The 22,182-nt window shown below is 40.1% G+C and overlaps 1 protein-coding gene across 2 annotated transcripts in view; it reads left to right on the forward strand.

The window, feature by feature from the left end:
• Positions 1-16,752: 16,752 nt before the first annotated feature.
• HTR2A (5-hydroxytryptamine receptor 2A) overlaps positions 16,753-22,182 on the forward strand; it is a 66,461-nt gene continuing 61,031 nt past the window's right edge. The window contains exons 1-3 of one of the 2 annotated variants that reach the window (XM_032294677.1): positions 16,753-17,152; positions 17,324-18,347; positions 21,247-21,447. In XM_032294677.1, coding sequence (XP_032150568.1) covers positions 17,936-18,347; positions 21,247-21,447 — 613 coding nt within the window. In that variant the 5' untranslated portion in view covers positions 16,753-17,152; positions 17,324-17,935. The remainder of the gene's footprint in view (positions 17,153-17,323; positions 18,348-21,246; positions 21,448-22,182) is intronic. The other variant, XM_032294678.1, reaches the window with a different exon arrangement.

Raw genomic sequence — 22,182 nt, forward strand, 5'->3', positions numbered from 1 at the left:
AATCCTGAGCTCATGATCCGCCTGCCTCGGCCTTCCAAAGTGCAAGGGTTACAGGTGTGAGCCACCATGCCCAGTCCATCATCCGTAGCTTTTAATATGGCCCAAAATTAAATGCAAATGATTCTGACCCCTTCTTATAAAGCAGAGGAATGATTCATTTAAAAAAAAAAAAAGCAATCTTTTCAAAAGCATTTATCTCAGGTTTGTTTGAAATAGCGATTACCTTTCCATCTTGAATAAAATTCAAGTTTACAAAATAAATAAATGAATAAAATTCAAGTTTACAAAATTAGCCACAATTGTTTCAGAACACATTTATTACATATATCCATATATCTTTACATACTGTGAGGAGTACTCAGCCACCTACTTGTTTATTCTATTCAATAGCTATGGTACTCACTGTTACACATTGGGCTACATCTATAAAGTAGAACCATGTATCTTAAGATCCTCACAGGCAGTGAGAACACTGAAACTGCAGTGGGTCTACTAATTGCTTGCTATGTCACGGTTGTAAATGAGCAAGCATGTGTCAGGACAGGTAGAGGAAGTCAGCAGAAATAATTCTTTTTAAAAGAAATTTATGACCAGACTGGGCAACATAGCAAGACCTCGTCTTCATGCATACACAAAAATTACCTGGGCATGGTGGCACATGTCTGTAGTCCTAGCAACTAGGGATGCTGAGGTGGGGGGATCAATTGAGCTCAAGAGTTCAGAGTTGCAATGAGCTAGGACCACATCACCACACTCCAACCTGGGCAACAGAGCCAAACCCTGTCAGTCAATTAATAAAGTAGAACTAGTGGGGTTGTATGTAAGTCTAATCACATCATCATGAAATTGAACAAGGAGCTCAAGAGGACCATCTCATAGCTTGTGGTATGCCAACTAAAGGTAAGCCCAAAATGAAGTGTCAAGAACAAGTTCCATGGACAACAAAATAAACCAAAATGCAATACAATATTTTAGAAATTAGGAATCTTTTATTTGTACCATGATGCTAAAAAGTGCATTTGAATAGAGGCATAGTAATAAAAAGGCATTATGCCACACAAGCTATGAATATAAGCATGAAACTTTGTCATATTTCTGACAGTGAGAGATGTCTGAATCCCAGAAAATTTACCTTCAGGCAGCTTGGCACATTTGTAACTCAGCAAATTACAAGAACATTATGTCTGACATTTTCTGTGAATGGCACAAGCTTCCAACTTGCTTCTGCTTATGTGGAAATTGGATTAAAATGGAATAGACATTTTTGTAAGGTGAGCAATACTGCCTAAATGTATCATACAAAGCACTTTCCTCTTACCTCATTAAAGTGCTTTGTTCTGAAAACAGACTGTTAGCCATTATCATAATTATAATCCTAATTGCTCCATTTATGAAGCACCTATCACATGCCAGATACTAAATTTGCTACTTTCTAGATGTTGTCACATTTGTCCTCACAATAATCCTATGAGGTATTATCACCAACCCATTTTATAGAAGAGGAAACTGAGGCTCAGAATGGCATGGCTAATCTAAGGTCACAAGAGAGAGTACCATATCACCAAACAAAAGTCAACACCTCATATATGCTTAGAAAATGGAGGAAGGAGAAGCTGGTTGCCTCTGGGAAGTTAAGACTGAGAGGTGGTGGGTGAACAAGCAGAACTTTCATTTTTTTATCTCTCTCTACTGCTTCATTTTATTTTTTACAAAGAGTATGGATTACTTTTATAATAAAAACAATTTAATTCTTTAGTCTGATAAAACACCTGCTATATAAAAACACCAAATCCCTTGAGAGCTAAACACACAACAGGCACTAAGTAAGCACTAGACAGAACTGAATCAGATTAAAATATCTTGTTCTTTTTAAAAATGAAATAACTGAAAGTAGCTAAATAATGTGGTTTATACTTATAAAATATCATTAGATACTATACACATATATGTATATAAACATATCCTTATATAAAACGTAAAAAATATATCTAAGGAATTTTTAGCATTGTTTGCCATAAAAAAGATCAGTCATTCTCAACTTCTGCTGCATAACTGAATTTCCATGAAGTTTTGTTTTTAATGATGAAAACTTACTTTTAATCAGGTAGGAAGTAGGACTTAACTCTGGGGGCAGAGCTCTGTCACAGGACCCAAATGAGGACTGGTCATAAACCAGATCTGGAAGTATCCCCCAATTGGATATGCCCACCAACCTGCCATGTTTACCATTGCCGTGGTAAACATGAAGTTGTCATACCTTTCCATGACAAAGACCCAATGACCTGAAAGTTATCACTCCTTTTCTAGAAATTTCTACCCCTTAACCTGCATGTAATTAGAAATGGGTAGAACTATAACTGCAAAACTGTTTCTGAGTTGCTATGCCCAGCACATTGCCCATGGGGTAGCCCTGCTCTGCAGAAGTAGTCACAGAGCCATAGCACTTCTGCTTCTTCAATAAAGCAATCTCTTCTACCACCAGCTTGCCTTTGAATTATTTCCTAGGCAAAGTCAAGAACCCTCCCAGGTTAAGCCCCATTTTAGGGTTCACCTATCCTGCATCATTACTCCAGCTACATGACCTGAATTTAAATTGCTAAGGTAGAATTTGGCACAGGAATTTTTTAAAATTTCCAAAGATATTTGTTGAATAAGCCAATGATTTAGTATCCCTACAGAAATTGTTCTAAAAAAAAAAAAAAAAAGACAGCAATTCCACTCCTGGAACTATACCCAACATACATATGCTTATATTTACCAAAAGACATACACTAGTCCGATAACAGCACTATTCATAATATTCTAAAACTAGAAACCAGCCAAAAGCCTAGAGACAGAAGGATGGATAAATGAGAATATTCACACAATAGAATGTTATAAAGCAATCTACGGCTACAAGCAACAGTAAGGATGAGTCCATAAATTAAATGTTGAGAAAAAGTATTCAGATATAAAAGAGTATATACTGTTTGATTCCATTAACATAAAATTTAAGAACTAACAAAACTAACTTTTGCTGCTGGAAATCAAGAGAGCAGTTACTCTTGGAATGGAAAGTTTGGGGAAAAAGAGAATAAAGAGCATTTCTAGGATGCTGGTATTTTCCTGTTTCTCAATCTGGGTGCTAGTAATATGGGTATGTTCACTGGAGAAAAACTGAGCTGTACACTTAACACTATATGCACTTTACTGTACTATGTTATACAGCAATATAATAAAAGGTACAATAGGCAGTTGAACATTTTGAAACCAAGACATAATAAAATTTTAAATATATAATAAAGGAAAGGGTGATGTAATAGGGAGGGAAGGAGTAATAGATGCAGGTATCGAGATCCTGGCACTAGACTGAGATAAACTCAGGCTCGTCTTTTGACCTGAAGGCCGTCTGTGTCATAGATTCTATCTTACCTTTCTTGCAGAGTCATCGTCAGAATTATGTAATGTATGTATGTAAAGCATAGCACTTGGCACTTGGTTCAATAAGGGTTCATTCATCTCCATTCCTTCCTTGACTCAAAGGAAAATATGAAAATAAGTTTCATAGAAAGCCAACTGCTATATTCTTAAATGTAGTAAGGGTATATAACCAATGTATAACTCAGTATCAGTGTGAGCATACAGGATACAATGGAATGTTGACACCAGTTCAGAATTACATAATCCCAGAAGATTTTTAGGTATTTCCATTTTGCATGCTTTTCTGCAGTGAGAACACAAAGGGTGGTAGAGACTGAGCTTGTTCTCAGTGACTTCTTCTCTAGCAACCTTATCCATGGGATGGACAATGTAATGTCTAAGAAAACACTGGTGTGACACACTGTTCAACAACCTGGATCTGCTGTGTTACTGAAGAAAGGATGATAAAACTCCAGGAGCCAAATCCAGATGCAACAGGAAGAACATCTGGGTATTAAAGGATTTCAAGCTGAATGGGAGTAAGCACTAGTATATTCTCATTTAAAAGGCAGCCCATTATCTGATGCCGCGAGAGGAGCTGGCATGGTTTGTCATAGTGCTCTGATAGCAGAGAACATCTGCCCTTACATCCACTTCTCATCTGGGCTTCAGAGCAGATGAGATTTAGAGAAGATTGAGAGGGGCAAAGGTTGAAATCTAAGACAAATAAGCAAAATTTTAAATTAACTAGCATTCTTCACACAAAGAGAAAAGTAGGGGACATTTCAACAACCGTTAATTGTGTTTGAATCAAAAGATGAAGGATCTATGGAGAAAAATAACAGAAATAGATGGGCAACAAAACCAAAAGTGATAAACCTTACTCTGTGGTTTTAATGCCCTGCCTACTGGTTTACCTACTGCTTTCCCAAGCAAGAATGATGCCTTCTTGACTGACTTTATGTTGCTTGTAGAAAAAATACAGTGAGGATATAATCACTATCATTTCTGATGGCAATTTAAAAAAATGCCTAGAAATAGAAGTATTTGGATGAATACAGTTGTTTTAATATTCCACAGTCTTCTAATACGACCTTTGGCTACTGGGGTCAACTGCAAATGAGTCTAAATGTCAGGGATCATGATCGTCCCCAAAATAGATACTAAGAAAATTTGGTGGCAGTTACATGGCTATGAAAGATCAATATATTACATGACAGTCTTCTAAATATCAAAAAGGATGATAAAGACAATAGTAAAATATTGTAACTTTGCTCTTTACCTTGAAATCTTTAACAATTTAATTTTCTGGCGTCTTCCAAAAAGTAAATTGATTGCATACAAAAACTGGGTCAGGTCTATGGCTAAGAAATAATTTAAAAGGCCTGCTTACATGCCATATTTTCACATACTGTCTACTAAGAAAACAGAAATGGGATATGGAGGTTTCTGGTTTATTCTTAGAGTGATTATAATGGAAAAACATAGAAAAGAGACTAATAAGGTGACAGAATTTGCTCTTCTGTAGCGGCGGTCAGCAATTTGTTTCTGTAAAGGGAAAGATAAGTTCCTTAGAATTTGTGGGCCACATAATTTCTGGCACAACTACTCAAAATTCAGCCAAAGCAGCATGAAAGAAGCCACAGATGATATATACGTGAATGAGTATGGCTGTATTCTAATAAAAGTTTATTTTCAAAACAGGTAGCAAATATTTAGCCTGAGGATCATCATTTGCCAACCCTTACTTTAGAGAGTACTAGGAAAACCACCTTCCTATCCAGTGAAATGTATCAAACACCCATTTTTATAAATTTAGCCATGAGAAGTTATCAGTCCTCAATGTCATATTAAAAGCTTGGGCACTTATTCTCATAAGATATTAAGCTTCCTCTTTAAGTCTTCTTATACTTAGAAAAAAAACAGAAGACCTTCTTTCTTGATATTTAAGCACATATTTCACCTGTTTTCATAAGCTTAGAAAGCATAATATCAAAACCTTAAAATGAGTGAAAGATAAACCCTTGACACAAAATAGAATTCTTAAGGGAAGAAAAACTAGTCTATGTGACTGATTCAAACATGATTCATTCCAAGGCAACAAAAAGACTTATAATCTAAAATATGCAGGCAAATAAAAAAGAATAAAATAATGTCTTCTGCAGCAACTTGGATGGAACTGGAGGTCATTATCATAAGTGAAGTCACTCAGGAATGAAGAACTAAAGACTGCACATTCTCACTTATAAGTGGAAGCCAAGCTATGGGCATGCAAACGCATATGGAGTGGTATAATAGACACTGGAGACTCAGAAGTGAGGAGGGTGGGAGGGAGCTGAGGGCCAAAAATCTACCTATAGGGCACAAAGTACACTACTCAGGTAACAGGTCATTAAAATCCCATATTAATCACTATCCAATTCACCCACGTAACTGAAAACCACTTGCATCCCTAGAGCTATTGAAACAAAATAATTACAATTAAAAAATAAAGGTGTAGGCAGGCAAGACAACTTTGCTCCTTTCTCTTTTCAGTGACACTATAAAAAACAGTAAAAGTTAGAAACTCTTACTGTTAGAGAAGTCAAAAAAAAAAAAAATGGTGTGGGAAGATGCCAGGAGAGCATGCCTGTGGCTACAGACCTTAGACAAAGCCGGCCACATCCATTTTTCCAAGAGGTGGTGAATTATGAGAGAGAAGACCAATAATCCCTTTTTTGTAACAGACCGGAGTGGGTGCACTGGTGGCAAGAGCTTCCCTAATCTTTAACCAACTGTGAGCTAAATGGACAGCTATAGTAAAATAAAAGGTGGGAATATTTACCCCACCAAACTATAGGACGAAGACAAGGACAGATGTGGGAATTGTGGTCCTAAAACAGGATTTAATGTTATAAACCCTAGAATTGTTTAGAAATGATATAATTAACAAAACTGGAAAGACAAGTGAAAAAGGAATTATGTATGATGTTTTTTTCCTTCTTTAATAGAAATTAGGTAAAGCTGGCAAATCAAGCAGTAAAGGTATACATATGCTTAACAGCCAGAAGATCCATAAAGATCATGGTGAGTCCTAGGTCTCCATAAGGCTCCTATGATGAATTTCCACAGTGCATTAGTAGGTAAAATATTTTCTCCAAACACATTACAGCCTTTGGATTTTCTTTATGGCAAATGATGTAAAGAGAAGTATTTGATCTTTGTAGAGAAATTTCCCTAGAAACGAGTTATTGAAATGCAGATAGAAGAAACACTGATGGAAATGGCAAAAGCAGGGAATCTCAAACTGTGGGATGAAGATATTATATGGGGATATGGGCACTTTTATGAAGATTGTGGCTTCCAAAAATATTGCTACATTTTTAGGCCTTGAACATTTATATATTTGTGAAATTTTTCATAAAGAGCTTTATTAGAAAAAATAAGAATTTTGTTTTATAATGAGACAAGTTTTAATAGAGTAACCGACTGGCAGTTCATAAGACATAAAGGTGTTAGAGTTGCCAATTAAAAAAACTCCATGTTAGGTGTGAGGAAAACACTAATACATTGTTGCTGGGAATATAAATTAGCGTATTATTTTAGACAGTTATTTGGTGGTATCTTTGAAATTTAGCACTTGCAATCCTAATAATTTATTTAATCTGCTCAAAGAAAGACCAGCTAAATACATTATGGTATAGTCATGAGAATTTTATTACCAATCTATACATTTTAAAGTCTTATGTGTCACATATATATTATATATGTAATCTGTATGTAAACACTTGTATATGAAAAGAAAATATCTGAAAGGATATAAAATAGGAGTATGAAAGATTTCTTTCAACATGGTTTGACTTTATAATATGTATTTTTTAAAATGTTAAAAATGAAATAAATATCATATTTAAGATATAGTATCAATGTTTAAATTTTTTTTTAGACCACGGAATCAAACATCAGGATTGGAAGGGACCTACAAGGACACCATAGCCAACTCATTCTATGAATATTTCTCCTCCAGAGATTGTAGAAATATAGTTGCCCAGTCTTCTTCAACCTGTGAATTCTGAGAATTCACAACCTCCTGGTGCCTAAGTATTGGTGGTTCTGGCAGGAAGATCCCAGAACCAATTCACCCTATCATAGTCTTATACTCCAAAGCCAATGGCCACCACGCGAGTAGGAATGAAGAATTGTACTGGCCACCTAACCACTGCAGAACACCAAGGAGCAAGGGTGCTTTCATGACAAATCAGCTTTCCTTGGAAAGGGCAGACAAGGCTGCAACAGAGACACTATGTGGCAGCAAGAAGCAATGGCAATGGAGGACTGATCAGTTACCCAGCTACCTTCTCATGTGAGGTTTGGTGTAGGACTGACCTCTTCGGTCAGAGACTCCAGAGTCCTTCAGCAATTTGGGGAGAAGAGGGAATCATGACGAGCTTCCAAAGGGAGATACTAGACACCCTGTTTTAAGAGCAGATAGGAGCCCAAATGATTAATTTTTTACAAATAAAGTATGTAACTATCTTTTTTACTCCAAAATTATGGAGCATGTCTTACCAGACATATTGAAATACAATGCATAACCTTATCCTAGACAACACAGTCAAGAATAATTTGAGATGGAAAAGAGAACAGGAAGAGTAATCTCAACTAAATTATGGCAATGATCTGATCCATTCCAGAGGTTTCTAGAACTCCATCTGAGATATTGGTAAAAGGCTCTGAAGGGATTAAGTGCCTGATTCATCAGTATCAGGTGGACAGTTGGAACAGTCATTTGGTTTTTAAAAGTAGCCCTATGAAGGTGAGAACTCAACTTTTCTGATATACTGGGAAACTCCCAAAGAAGGCAGTATTTCATATTCATACTGATTGACTCGTGGCTGCTGAAGCCACTAGAATACAGAGAATCCAAGCATACCGTCTACCCATTCTACCCGGAAGTCAAAATTCAGGACTTCCATTCTCCCAAACTGCCACTCACCACAAAGGAGGGAGAGCACCAGTGTGAGTCAAGACCAAGGACACAGTTAGGCCATATTTTTAACAGATCATTGAAAGCAGCAAAGAGGTTAAAAAATCTATCCTCTGAGTAGGGAGCTTTCCATACTTTCATTTTAGGTGTGTCTCTTTCCTCCCATAGGCTGCTTTTCTCATAGAGCTTGTTTGATAAAATTGACCCAAAAGGTTCCTCTTTTCCGTGGGAAGTACCTGAACCATCAGTCTCTCCATCCCCCACAGCATGAAGCCGGAACCAGCATGGGCTCAGAGGACAGGTCCAACAGGCAGCTAAGCAGGCTCTGAGCAGGAAAACAGAACCCCTCACAACCCAAGTGGTCCCGTCTGCTTCGCTACCTGCCCTTATCAGAAATAAGACATAAATTCCTCTTATTCCTCAAATATCCCTTCAGCCACATATACCTGACAGTTGGCGCCAGAACAAAATTTGGGATCGTAACCAAATATCCTCAGATTCAACCAATAGGCATCTGCAAAAAATTGTGAGGGTAGCTTTTTGGGGCAAGCAAAAATATTTTGCCCCAAAGTTCTACGCTTTTCTTATAAGAAAGGTAATCATCTTGCTCTATAATGACAATCAAAGTGATAATATATTCATTTCTCCTAAAACCTAGGTTATGCCTGGTAGTAAATTAGATATTTCAGGAAACACACTCTTCTGTCATTGACTGACTGAAGTGCTATTTACCTCCAGAGTAAAAATCTAAAAAATGACCTCCATGTAACCTCAAAAAAAAAAAAAAGTATGATGTCTCGTGAAACAACCAAGTATGACTCAGACACCAGAGCCAACGTGGCTGAGTAAAAACACAACAAAAAACATAAGCTGAGGAGTACTTTCTGCTAATAGAGAGTCATTATTTTACAGGCCTGGGCAAAAACCTTTATTTGGGAAAGGGCTTCATTTCCGATAGTCTCAGTGAAGCTGGTGAGTCGTGTTGCCCTGATCCCCTGCCCACAGGGACAGCCAGGTGACCCAGACTGGCTAATTTGAGTACTCCCTTCCCCTAACCAGGGTCTTTTCTGCAAGTGAAAAATACTCAATCATGGAGTTAAATCCTGTTTCACAAGCTGCAATTATGTAAAATCAGAATTGCCAAGCACCACCTTTTCAGTTACATGAAATAAGTCATCTATAGAAGAAGAAAATCAGGTCAGTGAAAGAGAGGCAGAGTCTAGAGGTAGCAGCATAGCCCTAATAAGGTCCTTCTAGCCACCAGATCCAGCCATGCCTTAAGTTAGTCTCACCTTGGACTTGTCAATTACTTGCACATCTCCCCTGATCCTTTTTGGCTTGGATTTCTACCATTTGTCTATAATAATCCTGAATAATACAACTGCCGCACCTGACAAAAACAACCTGTTTAAAAATTTTACCTTAAAGCCACATGACTATCTTAGTCATGATTAAAGTATAAGGTCATCTCTGATCCTCTTTTACCAGAACTTATTTTAAATCTTTTTAAAGTAAGTATTTTATGTTTATAAACACATACATGCTTCAGAATATTTACAAATTTCAAAATCAGCATTGAAAGAAAAAAAAAAAATCACAACTCCTTGAACCAGAAGATATCACTGTCAATGTTTTAATGTCCTTCCTTCCAGTTTAGAATCATGTTACATGGTTTTTAAAGTTGAGAACATCAACTATAGAGCTTGTTCTTACTCAGCATTAGCTTGTGCATGATTTCCCACATAATGAAATGCTCTTCAAGTATATGACTCTTAACAGCTTCACAGTATTTCATTCGGTCTCTCTCCTCCTCGAAACATTTTCTTATCTTGGCTCCTAAAACACCACATTCTTCACTTTTCCTCCTTCCTCACCAACCCCACTTCTTTCTTATCTCCCTTACCTCTAAGTGTTGAAGAAGCTCCAGATTCAGTCTTTAAACTGCTTCTTCCTCTACTCAGATATTTAGGGAATCACATTCTACCTCACAGCTTTCAAAACCATGTATATACTGACAATTTCCAAATTTATATATGCAGCCTGGACCTCTCTATTTCAGACTTTTATATTCAATGTCTTATAGACATAGTTATTTGTCTTATACACACCTCAAGCTGGGATATCCAAGACTGATCTGATAATCACCCCAAATAGGCTCCCACTGAAGCCCTCCCTATTTCGGTGAAGGACAATGCCCCATCCTTCTAGTTGCTCAAATCTAGTATCTTCAGAGTCACCCAGCTCTCTTCTTTCTCTCACGTCCTCCATCCTGTCATTATCTGTCATCAGGTTCTATGGGCCCTAGTTTTAAAACATACACAGAATCTGATCATTTCTCACAAACCCACTAGCACTACCCTAGTCCAAGCCACACCATCTCTCACCTGAAACTGATGTTCTTGCTTCTATCCCCCCCTCCTCTCTTGAACCCATTCAGTTGGGCTGTTATTTCAACTACTCCACCAGAACAGTTCTTATTGAGGCCACCAAACACTACCATTTTGACAAATTTTATGGTGATTTCTCTATCCTTAATATACTCAGCCGATCGGGAGGCATTTCACTCAGTTGCACACTCACTCTCCTTGACAATCTTTCTTTACTTAAGGATCACACTTTCTTTTTATGTCTCTTCTAACTCATTGAGTGCCCCTTTTCAGTCTACTTGACAGGTTCCTCCACACTCCCTGACCTAAAATATTGGCATAATCCATGGCTCAGTTCTCAGACCTTTTCCCTTCATCTCCACTCAGATGATTTCACCTGATATCATACCTTAAATACCAATATGCCATTGGCTGCTTGCTGTCTCTTCCCTAAACTGTGTACTCATCAGTGCTACTGCCAACTATTTCTTGAATGAATGAAGGCAGGAACTATGACCATCTTCATGGTTAATACTCAACACCTAAAATAGTGCTTGACACAGTAGTCAATTATTAACTGTTAAATTAATGAATATTGTTCAACTAAATACCATTGTGAGAAAATTTAAAAGATAGATGACAGTCATTAGCTTATTTCAAGTAGTTTTTAAAAACATATAACCCAGTGGTATAACAGAAGGCAGGTCATTGACATTGTTTTCTAGGTGTACGTTGGTGAGATGGTCTGGCTTCTTCCAAACCGGAGAATCAGAGCACCCAAAGGAAATGATAGATTCAATGTCAGTCAGTAAACCCTCTGTTAATTTTTTTTTTCTCATTCTCAGGCCATTAGTCATGTTTGAGCAGCAGAAATCTTAGAGACATATTCTTAAATATCATAGAGTAAAAGAATTCTATGCTGCCAATTCATAGCGAAATCAGGTATAATCAATTGAGTAAAGGTTAAGGCTGGCACTGTCTTGAAAAACTAAGCAGCTTAAAAAGGACAGATGCAACAAAGCAAAGGGGCCTAGTCTATGTTGCTTTGAACAAGAAAAACAAATAAGTGTTGACAATCCAAATGTCCCGGCCATTTCAGTTTCTTGGACTATAATCCATTAAAAAATAGTTTAATCACAGTGACATGGACGAACTCACGGATACACTGTTGAATGAAACAAGCCGGACACAGAAGACTGCAGAAGATGCTATAGTCCTTGCCTCCAAGAGGAAGGAGGGCCACATGTTTCCATTTAAGTTAAAGTCAAAAAGGGATAGGAGAGTACTTTCAGAAATGATGAAAATGGTAGATACCTTAATTTGGGTGACAGTGACATGCATATACCATCAAAACTCATATTTGTCAAAACTCATTGACAAAACTGTATTTGTCAAAACTAATTGAATTGTATACTTAAGAACTTTATGTTTTAATACATTTAAAATATAACTCAATTTAGACAAAATAAAAGTGTCCTTCAGTGAGTATTCTGGAAGAGGAGGAATGAAATAAATATAAACAAATTTCCTTACTGAAAGATCTCTCACAGCTTTTAATACACAATTATGCACCATATACTTCTAAGAAGAGACTATAGGATACAGTAATGTTCCAGACTTAATTGCTCAAGGAACTTTTATTTTCTCATATGCCCTGACATCTATAAGGCACTAGAGTTTCAGAAACCCAGTAACTTTAGCCTTGAAAAAATTCAAGCAAGGGTGACAAATACCACTGCAGTCATTGAGAAAAAATTAACAACTAATTTTAAGTAATCACTTTCTGGTGAACCTTCCAGAATGAACTAGTTCTAAAATGTTGTTCCATATAAAGTCCAGTTAAGGACTAGAGAAATTCTGCCCAAGATGATAAATATAGTTTTGGAGTTGTTGACCTTAATTTCCTTCTGTCAGTAATTAGATAGCAAAGCCAGGTGTATACTGAAGAACTCTAAGCTTATGGCAAGGAAGTATCATTCATCACCATATAGACAACTTATCTGTTTTGTGTAAGACATCCAGCTCACCCAGAGATGCTACCAGGGCATTAAAACACAGCTAAAGATGATAAGTCATAGGCTGAGTTCCCAGGAAGCTGACTCTGTGACTGATGTATGTGCAAGAGATTTGTGTGGGGAGAGCTCTCAGATCAACACCTGCAGGGGAGCAAGAGAAGCCAGACTAGACACGGGGAGATATTTAACTGGGATTTGGCATAACAAAGGCCTCGGTGGATCCTATAGGAGCACTGGAACCAGTGATTCAGCCATCAGGCAAGAGGGCCAGCCCTTTATATCCTCACAACAGACCAGTCATTGCATTCTGGCTGCCACTGGGAAGGGGCATGACCACTGGCAAGCTGGCATCCTTGGCTGAGGGTAGTTTTCACACAAAGAATGCAGAGCCAGCCACCAATCCTTCCAGCAGCAGGGAGCCTGAGTGCCTCAGCAGTGAAGCAGAAGCTAAGCGATGCATCACAGCATGCACTACACAGCCAACACACAGACTTTCACCAAACTCACAAGAGGCGTCTGCCCAGCAAGAAACCATTCCTGCCTACTATAACTCTCATGCTGTTAACTAAGAAGCTCTGTTCAAGAATCAGGAGCCTAGATTATGCCCCTATTGCTTTGTCCATAACAAGTTCATAAAATTGCAATAAAAACTACAAATAATCTTAGATGATTACCAGAAAAATATTTCCCAGTATAAACCACATAAGAAACACTGATTAGTTTTGGCATGACTAAAAGCCTAGCTGTTCTTCATGAGAAATAACGGCCTGAGATCATCAGAATTCTCTAAGAGCTATAACAAGAAAATCTATAAAATTTAACCTTAGAAGCTTTTGAACAACTTTCTAACACGGGAGTACTTTCTATACCACATTTCCCTTTGCCCTCTGTAATAAAATTAAATTGGTATCCCAATAAACAAAGTAACAAGAAAAAACGAGAGTTTCTAGGTTTCGTCCTGGCTCTTCTTCTTAACCATCAATTCATCTTAATTTATGCTTATAACAATTCAATCAGAACACATCTGTTGAGGACCTTCCACTATGAAATACCATGCTTAGACACCACATGTGAAGTTCTGAATTACATCTGGGTGGATAGTATAATATAGATGCATATTACACTATATCATATCTATATTAAGGGTATAGAGATGAATCAAAGTTCAACATCTAATACAGAAGACATTTACACAGCTATCATTACAGAGGCATTTACACGTACAACAGCCAATAGGGAAGACAGACATTTACACAGATGTCCGTCATGCATTCATTCAACAAACATACTTAAGCACTAACTATGTGCCCAGCTGTTCACAAGATAGACACAGTTCCTGCCTTTATGAGGCTTACATGAGACGTGATGTGTTAAAATAGAAGACTGCAGAAGATGCTATAATCTTTGCCTCTACTGGGAAGGAGGGCTACAGAAAGCTTAGGAACAGTAAACTTAGTAAGAATAGCAGCAACTAACCTTTACTGAGTGCTTAAAATGTGCCAGGCACGTATGTAAATTTATTTGGCTTTCACATCAATCCTCTGAGGTCTTTTTATTATTAATATTCCCTGCTTGCAGATGAGGAGACTAAAACACAGAGAGATTAAGCAGCTTAACCAAGGGCACGCAGGTGGTGAGTGGTAGGCCTGGGATCCAGAGGAGACAACTCTGGAACCAAGCAGGAATTCACCAGACGGACACACACAAAAGGAATGGTGAGAGCACTCCAGGCACAGGGAGTATAAGTACAAAGATAGAAATGGTCAGAAACCCACTGTGGAAGACAGTGTGGTCATTCCGCAAAGACCTAGAAATAAAAATTCCATTTGACTCAGCAATCCCATTACTGGGTACACATCCAAAGGATTCTAAAACTTTTTATTATAAAGACATGCACATATACGTTCACTGCAGCACTATTTACAATAGCAAAGACCTGGAACCAACCCAAATGCCCATCGATGATAGACTGGACAAGGATAATGTGGCACATATACATCATGGAATACTATGCAGCCATCAAAAATGATGAAATCAAGTCCTTTGTAGAGACATGGATGAATCTGGAAACCATAATTCTCAGCAAACTGACACAAGAACAGAAAATCAAACACTGCATGTTCTCACTTATAGGCCAGTGTTGAACAATGAGAACACATGGACACAGGGAGGGGAGCATCACACACTGGGGTCTGTTAGGGGGAAATAGGGGAGGGACAGTGGGGGGTGGGGAGGTTGGGAAGGGATAACATGGGGAGAAATGCCAGATATAGGTGACAGGGGGGTGGAGACAGCAAACCATGTTGCCATGTATATACCTATGCAACAATCCTGCATGATCTGCACATGTACCCCAGAACCTAAAGTGTAATTTTATATATATATATGACAAACAAACAAACAAAAATATGGTCAGAAACTGCAAGTTCAGTCCACATATAGGCTGCTTGTAGGAAAGTCACCAGAGATCAGGCCTGAAAAGTGGGGCAAGCAGGTTCAAGTAGACGAGGGACGGTGTCATGTGCCCCACAAGGAAGGGACTGCAGGAGTGTAGGTGTGGAAGCGAGGCCAATTCTGTTATTAAATCATATCACTAACAATATCAATTAGAAAGAAAGTGGCTGACATTCCTTGAGAACCTCCTATAAGCCAGACACGGGCCAAATACTTACACACATTATCTCATTTTAGCTTCACTACCATCTCATGAGGAAGGTACCACCATCACCCCATTTTACAAGTGAGAAGACTGAGCTTTAAAGGGAGCGACTAGATGATGCAAGGTTTTACCGTTTGCGAGTTACAGAGCTAGGATTCAAAACCAAGGAACTCTAAGGTCTGTGTTCTCTGCTGCCTGCTCGCCAGTGCACACATTTGACGTGGAGGGGTAGGAGGGTGGCAGGCAGGGCACGGGGGGGGGCACTAAGACACCCGCCCAGGAAATGGATGGCCCAGGCCTCAACCACAGAGGTGCAAGCTGCCAGCTGCAGGAGACAACTTGTGAGAAATATGCACACAGAGGTAGCACCGGAGACTAGGATCCAGCAGTGAGAATGAAGGAAGAGTCATGGAAAACAGCAGTTGTCTGAAGAGGTGGTGATTCTGCCACACACGTGAATGGGTAGGAACAAGCACTGAGAGCCAGGCAGGGGGATGGAGAGTGAGGGAAGATGCTGAGGTCGAGGTCTCCTAGGCTACCATGGAAGGAGCCAATGGGCAGCTGGAGATTTAGGTCTGCAACTGAGAGAAATAATCAGCTATGAAGGTACGGACTTGGCCACAAACACGTTGAAGGCGTGAGAGTGGCTGAATTTGTCCAGGGAGAATGTAAAGAACAGAAGGTGCTAGAACTCTAGAAAACCCCAACTATTCAGGAAAATATTTTCATGCCTAATAGACAGATCAGCCTCCTTTAGAAACCTACTTAGGAAAGGGCTCTCTTTACAGGTAAGGCAAATTGTCATTACCGGTGGGAGAAAAAAAAATTTGGTACTGCAAAACCAACTTATTTCCTATTGCAGGCGAGGTTTTGAATTATATATGGGTGGCATATTTCTGCTGAAGAAAATAAGCCAGTTGAGTGGTGTTATCTATTAAATAAATAAAAATAGTGCTAATCGTTTATCACAGTTAACACCACAGATGTGCCTGGCCACCCTGAGCCCATGTGGCCAATGTCAATAATTCCACCCTGGACACAAACACTGTTGGCTTTGGATGGAGGCACAGGATGCTTACAGCATTCCCAGGACGTACTGTTTTCTAGCCTTATTTATGTTCTCTCTTCACTTTTCAGCCTAAAAAATTACGACAGTGCCCCTTACCTACCTTAACGGGAATCTGCACAAAAGGCCATTTCTCCAGTTTCTCTCTCTCAAAAGCAAAGGAAAACTTCCCAATATTAATATGTAGCAAAAAGAGGGAGGAAAAAAAAAAAAAAGCCTATTTGGTCCGCCCTCCTGGCTGTTGCTACCTTGCAGCTTATGACATACAGATAGAGGGAGGTCTGATGAAGTAAACGAGGCAGCAGAGAGCTACTCCATTCCCGTGGAAACCAGGACTCCCTTGGTGCAGACAGCTCTGCCTACTTTCCATGCAGTTCTTTTGTACGACTTTGAGGGGCTCGTGAATGATTTCTAAATGCGTGCCTGCTGAGGCGAGCCGCACAGGGAGGGAGGACCCAGCCGAGCCGTGCCGGAGGAAGCCAACAGGATCCTAGCAGTGCGGGAGCTGGCTCAGCCCTTGCATGCAGTTTTTGAAGTCAGCAAAACAGAAAGCAAATTACTATCATATTATGCTGGTGGAAGATCAAGAAGCGGGGACTCTACGCCAGTTTAATTACTGCGAGAGAGGCAGCGAGTCACAGAATAACAAATGTGTCTCATGTGTGGACCCTGAAGACAAATGTAAGTTCTCATGCTGCTATATTTTATTGCTGTGTAATTTTCTTTCCGGTTTGAAATCATGCTTGGCCAAAATGTAATCATTTCAATGAGAATTTCTAGTGGGGAAAGTTGTCTGCTAATCTTTACTTAAGACTTTTTTCTTTTCCTTTTGTCAACTGAACAACATTATAGGAACCGAAATTCCTGACAGCAGCTGTGGCAATTCAGCCTAAGAATGGCTGAGAACTGTAACCCAAAGTACATCCAATTACTATGGGATTAACACTGGAGATATTTTTAATTGACTTTCTTGATGTAGAATGCATACATCCCCGCTGTTTCTGATTGCATGCAATTTTAATGATACTGTGGCTAAACTAATACTATCGGCATAACCAACAAAATGAGATCTAGTTAAACAAGATTCCCAGTAGTGACAAAACTTTTCTTCTTTGTCCAGGACATTTGTCTCCCTGAAGGCAAAAAAAAAAAAAAAAAAAAAAAAAACCCTGCAACCTCTGTGCTAAAAGTTCATTCTGCTTTTTTGTCCTCGCTTTGGTGGGAAAATAATAAAACCACACAGTGGACTCTCCTAAAATTGTGAATGAAGAAAACTTAGAGCCACCACAGTTCAGTTCTTTAAGTATCATTGTAATAATGGGAGACAAAACTCCAGCGCAGGGAGACCAGCATATACACCAGCCTCAGTGTTACAGAGCGTGGGGACACCAAGGTGAATGGTGAGCAGAGGCTGTAATGTGTTAGTCCTTCCACACCTCATCTGCTACAAGTTCTGGCTTAGACATGGATATTCCTTGTGAAGAAAATACTTCTTTGAGCTCGGCTATGAACTCCTTAATGCAACTAAATGACGACACCAGGCTCTACAGTAATGACTTTAACTCCGGAGAAGCTAACACTTCGGATGCATTTAACTGGACAGTCGACTCTGAAAATCGAACCAACCTTTCCTGTGAAGGGTGCCTCTCGCCATCGTGTCTCTCCTTACTTCATCTCCAGGAAAAAAACTGGTCTGCTTTATTGACAGCTGTAGTGATTATTCTAACCATTGCTGGAAACATACTCGTCATCATGGCAGTGTCCCTAGAGAAGAAGCTGCAGAATGCCACCAACTATTTCCTGATGTCACTTGCCATAGCTGATATGCTGCTGGGTTTCCTTGTCATGCCCGTGTCCATGTTAACCATCCTGTATGGTGAGTGGCATTAGTTTCCCAGCTGTACCCACACTGGTAATAAAGAGCATGTGCATGCCATCAGCAGATGAGATGGGGCCCAGGGGGCAAACTCTAAATAGAAGGCTTTGTTTATAGACTAGGGTCTACCATGTTACTTCTCTTTTCCTCTTAAAATGGGATTTCACATAAAAATCCAACAGCCTATTACCTGTGATCATTGGAGAGTTTTGTGCTTTAAAACATGTACATTCAATGTAGAAATTTTTATAAATTGCCCCAGCACAGTCAGAAAGCAGTAACTTACCCATCATTCTGAATCTACTTGATTTTTGCCCCTTTATATATCCCAACCAATATTCCAGCCTTCAGGACAGAGCAGTTTTTTACCTTTGTCACACAGTTTTCAGCACTTCTAATGGAGTGGTAAAGCCTTCCCAATTACCTTGGAACATTTGCAGGGAGAACATTAGTGGTGCAGGTTTTATGTTAAAATATGCAGAGTCTCCATTAGAATAAATGAATTACTCCAGTTTTAATTGTTCCCTGCCCAGAGAAGCTAATTTGGAAACGTGCCTTTGAATTATATCCACAACTCTTTAAAAATGCATATGCATAAACTCCTCCAGTCTGGTTTGGAGGAGGATGGGAAGCAAATGGGAAGAGATTAATCTTGCTTTCTTCTCAACAGAGTTTGAAACAGTCAAACCTCTCAGCGGGGGAGCAGAATGTGACTTTCTTTCCAAATTATGAGTAATACGGCCAGACGTCTCCTTAAAAGAGGAGACTATTGGGACTGGTGACACAGGCGCAACCAGCAGTCACCCAGGTCTTAGAGACAGGTTATGATAGCTATCTTACAGGGAAACTTCTTGGCCAAGTCTTAGGGGCCAAGATTAAAAATCATCAAGCCAGCCCTGGAGAGTGTGAAGAAGGAAGGCGATACGCAAGGGCGAGCAGGCACCAGCAGTTTGCACAAGGCTGGTCATGCTCAGTCCAAGTCCAGCCTCGCTTGACCATTTAAGTGCCACACCGGAATGATTTCATTAAATTCGCCTGTTCTTTCCCGGGCGTTCCGGGAAGGTTCTTGTTTCCTAAACCTCCTCCCCTAGGGGGCAAACTCCAGTGGGGGTGGGAAGAGTGACAGAGCAGGAACCTAAACAGCCTCGAGCGTGGGATGACCCTCAGCGCCATCCGCTCTGGAAGCAAGGACGCCCCCTGGCGGTGGCCGCTCAGCGCGCAGCCTGTTCCCTCCGGAGCCCCGCCCCTCCCTGGGCTACTCCTCCCACCGCCCCGAGCCCACGGGGCGTGGGGCATGGGGCATGGGGCGGGGGGCTTCTCCCACAAGGAAATGCCCTCTCCTTATCCTGCAGCGGTTATACAGACTGAGGCCTGGGCCGGCTTCTTGTAGAGAAAACCCCTCCGGGGGCCAACAACTGCTCCGAACAGACAGCTTGGCTTCCCCCATCAGGCGCTGCAAAGGAAAACGCTTTCGTTTCAGCTCAAGCGCTTTGCAAATAATTCAAGTGAACGGTTGTAGATTAATTAGGCTTGTACCTATGCTCTTGTCTAAATATCCCTCGTGGCATTTTGGTAGAGTATACGTTTGTGTTGGAGAGTTTGTTCGGCTTTGTGTGTCTGTAATAAGAAAAGCAGACTTTAAAATTTTCCTTCTCACATGCAGACAGATTACAGTATAAGCAACTTCACTGCTTATACTGTGATCAAAACTAATTAAGGTTTACATAACTGCTTGATCCCCCTCCAAATCACAAAACCAGGACACTTTGCTTATGTCCATAAGGCAGTCTAATCTTCCTAATATAGCAGGTGACCTGCACTGTCTCTTACATTGGAATTGTCTGGGGAGCTTTGCAAACGCTTTGACATTTGATATCTACCTCAGCCACACACCCCCACCTCCAGACATGATTTAATTGGGCTGGGTTTGGCATGGGCATCAGGACCTTCTCTAAAGCTCTCCAGGTGGTTCTGATGTGTAGCCAGGGATGAGAGCCACCATCCTAAAGCAGCAGTTCGCAAAGCACTGTCTCTGGACCAGCAGCATCAGCATCACCCGGGAGCTTGCTGATTCATACGCAAATTCTACAGCCTGCTCCAGACTAACTGCATCAGAGCCTCTCGAGGGAGGTCCAGCAATGCGTGTTTTAAGAGGTGTGGGAGAGTCTGATGCTCACTAAAGTTTGAGAAATACCTCCCTAAAACAAAGCTCAGAGCAAGGACACCTTCCCTTATGTTTCTTCACCCTTGTCTTCAGCTCTCCCACACATACCCCAAATTTGAGTTAGGCACCCAAAGGCTTATTAGGTCATTATTTTTCCTTTTTACAAATAGACATATTCACGAGCTGAATTTTTAATCATTTAGTCACTTGCACCAATGCAATTCATTGCCATCAGTGATGGGACTGGATGGCAAAATGTCCATAAGCATCACTGTATGGGACCGGATGGTTATAATGGCCAAGAGTTGAGACCAACCTTAGGGAAATACAATCCAGGTAAGTGTGTGAATAAATCCTGACAGTATGGCGTGAGAGGTGCTACGGAAGAGGAGCCAAAACATGTCACAACTTTTGAAGTAAGTCACTTTAAAAAAAAATGTTTTGCCAGGTGTAAGGGGGAAGAAAGAGAACCTTCAAAGAGAGTCAATCCGAGTTTACCACACCACACTCCCATAATTCCAGACACTAGAAATGTCCAAAGCTTACGTTCATCAGCCAGTGCTAGCTTATCATAATTAAGTACAGTTGTTAGTGGCTTTTTTCAAATACGAAAAATACATTGTGTTGCTCTTTGCTACCACCTGTGCCTGTCCCAGAACTGGAAATTGTCATAGGGTAGGGACCCACATACCCCAGGAGGCGCAAGTTTACTGACATCAACTTTCTGCCTTGTAGGGTACCGGTGGCCTCTGCCCAGCAAGCTTTGCGCAGTCTGGATTTACCTGGATGTGCTCTTCTCCACGGCCTCCATCATGCACCTCTGCGCCATCTCACTGGACCGCTACGTCGCCATCCAGAATCCCATCCACCACAGCCGCTTCAACTCCAGAACTAAGGCATTTCTGAAAATCATTGCTGTTTGGACCATCTCAGTAGGTAAGTGGGAACATATTTCAGAGTCTCATTCGAAATGACAGTTCGTGATTTCTGAAAAGACTTGTTCCATTTTGTTGTACTGAAACCTGACATCCTCAATCTACTGTTTTGGGAGGTGCAAGATATGTTACAACATCATAATTATCAAATTCGCCTCAGGAAAGAAAAATCTGTTTATATCACTGGTTGACAGCATGAATTTGTATTGCTTCGCACAGGCAAGACTACAAACAGCAGAGCCAAAACATTAGAAATAATTGTGCTATTTTCCCTATTTCTCACTTTCAAGTCCACGACTCTAATTCTTGGGTTCCCCAAAGACCTCAACTTTTATAATCACTGGACTTATGGTCAACGAAAGGAAGCAGACCACTCCAATAGAGCCTCTGGGCTCTAGAGAAAGGTACTATGTGCTGCAGCATGGAGGGAAAAGCTGAGGCCAGAGCAAAGTGCCAGAATTTGCTTAGAGCCAGGCACCCTAGTGCCTCTGTAGACCATCCCCCTTTCGTGATACCACACACCAAAGGATTTCAACTTGCCTCTGTTAGATTATATACATTCATCTCTTGCCAGTACTGATCTTGTGACATCACATACCCAACATCAGAAAAGCCCAGGTAATGAAAGCTAAGGGGACAGCTCTCAGGCAGTGAAGTCAATTGTACCTGTCAACCTCACCAGCTTGGCTGGTAACCAAAGATTCTCTAGATTCAGTGGAATCATAGTACCAATAAT

Source organism: Sapajus apella, unplaced genomic scaffold (assembly GCF_009761245.1).
Source record: "Sapajus apella isolate SASKATOON/1434 unplaced genomic scaffold, GSC_monkey_1.0 scaffold32, whole genome shotgun sequence".
Lineage (NCBI taxonomy): Eukaryota > Metazoa > Chordata > Mammalia > Primates > Cebidae > Sapajus > Sapajus apella.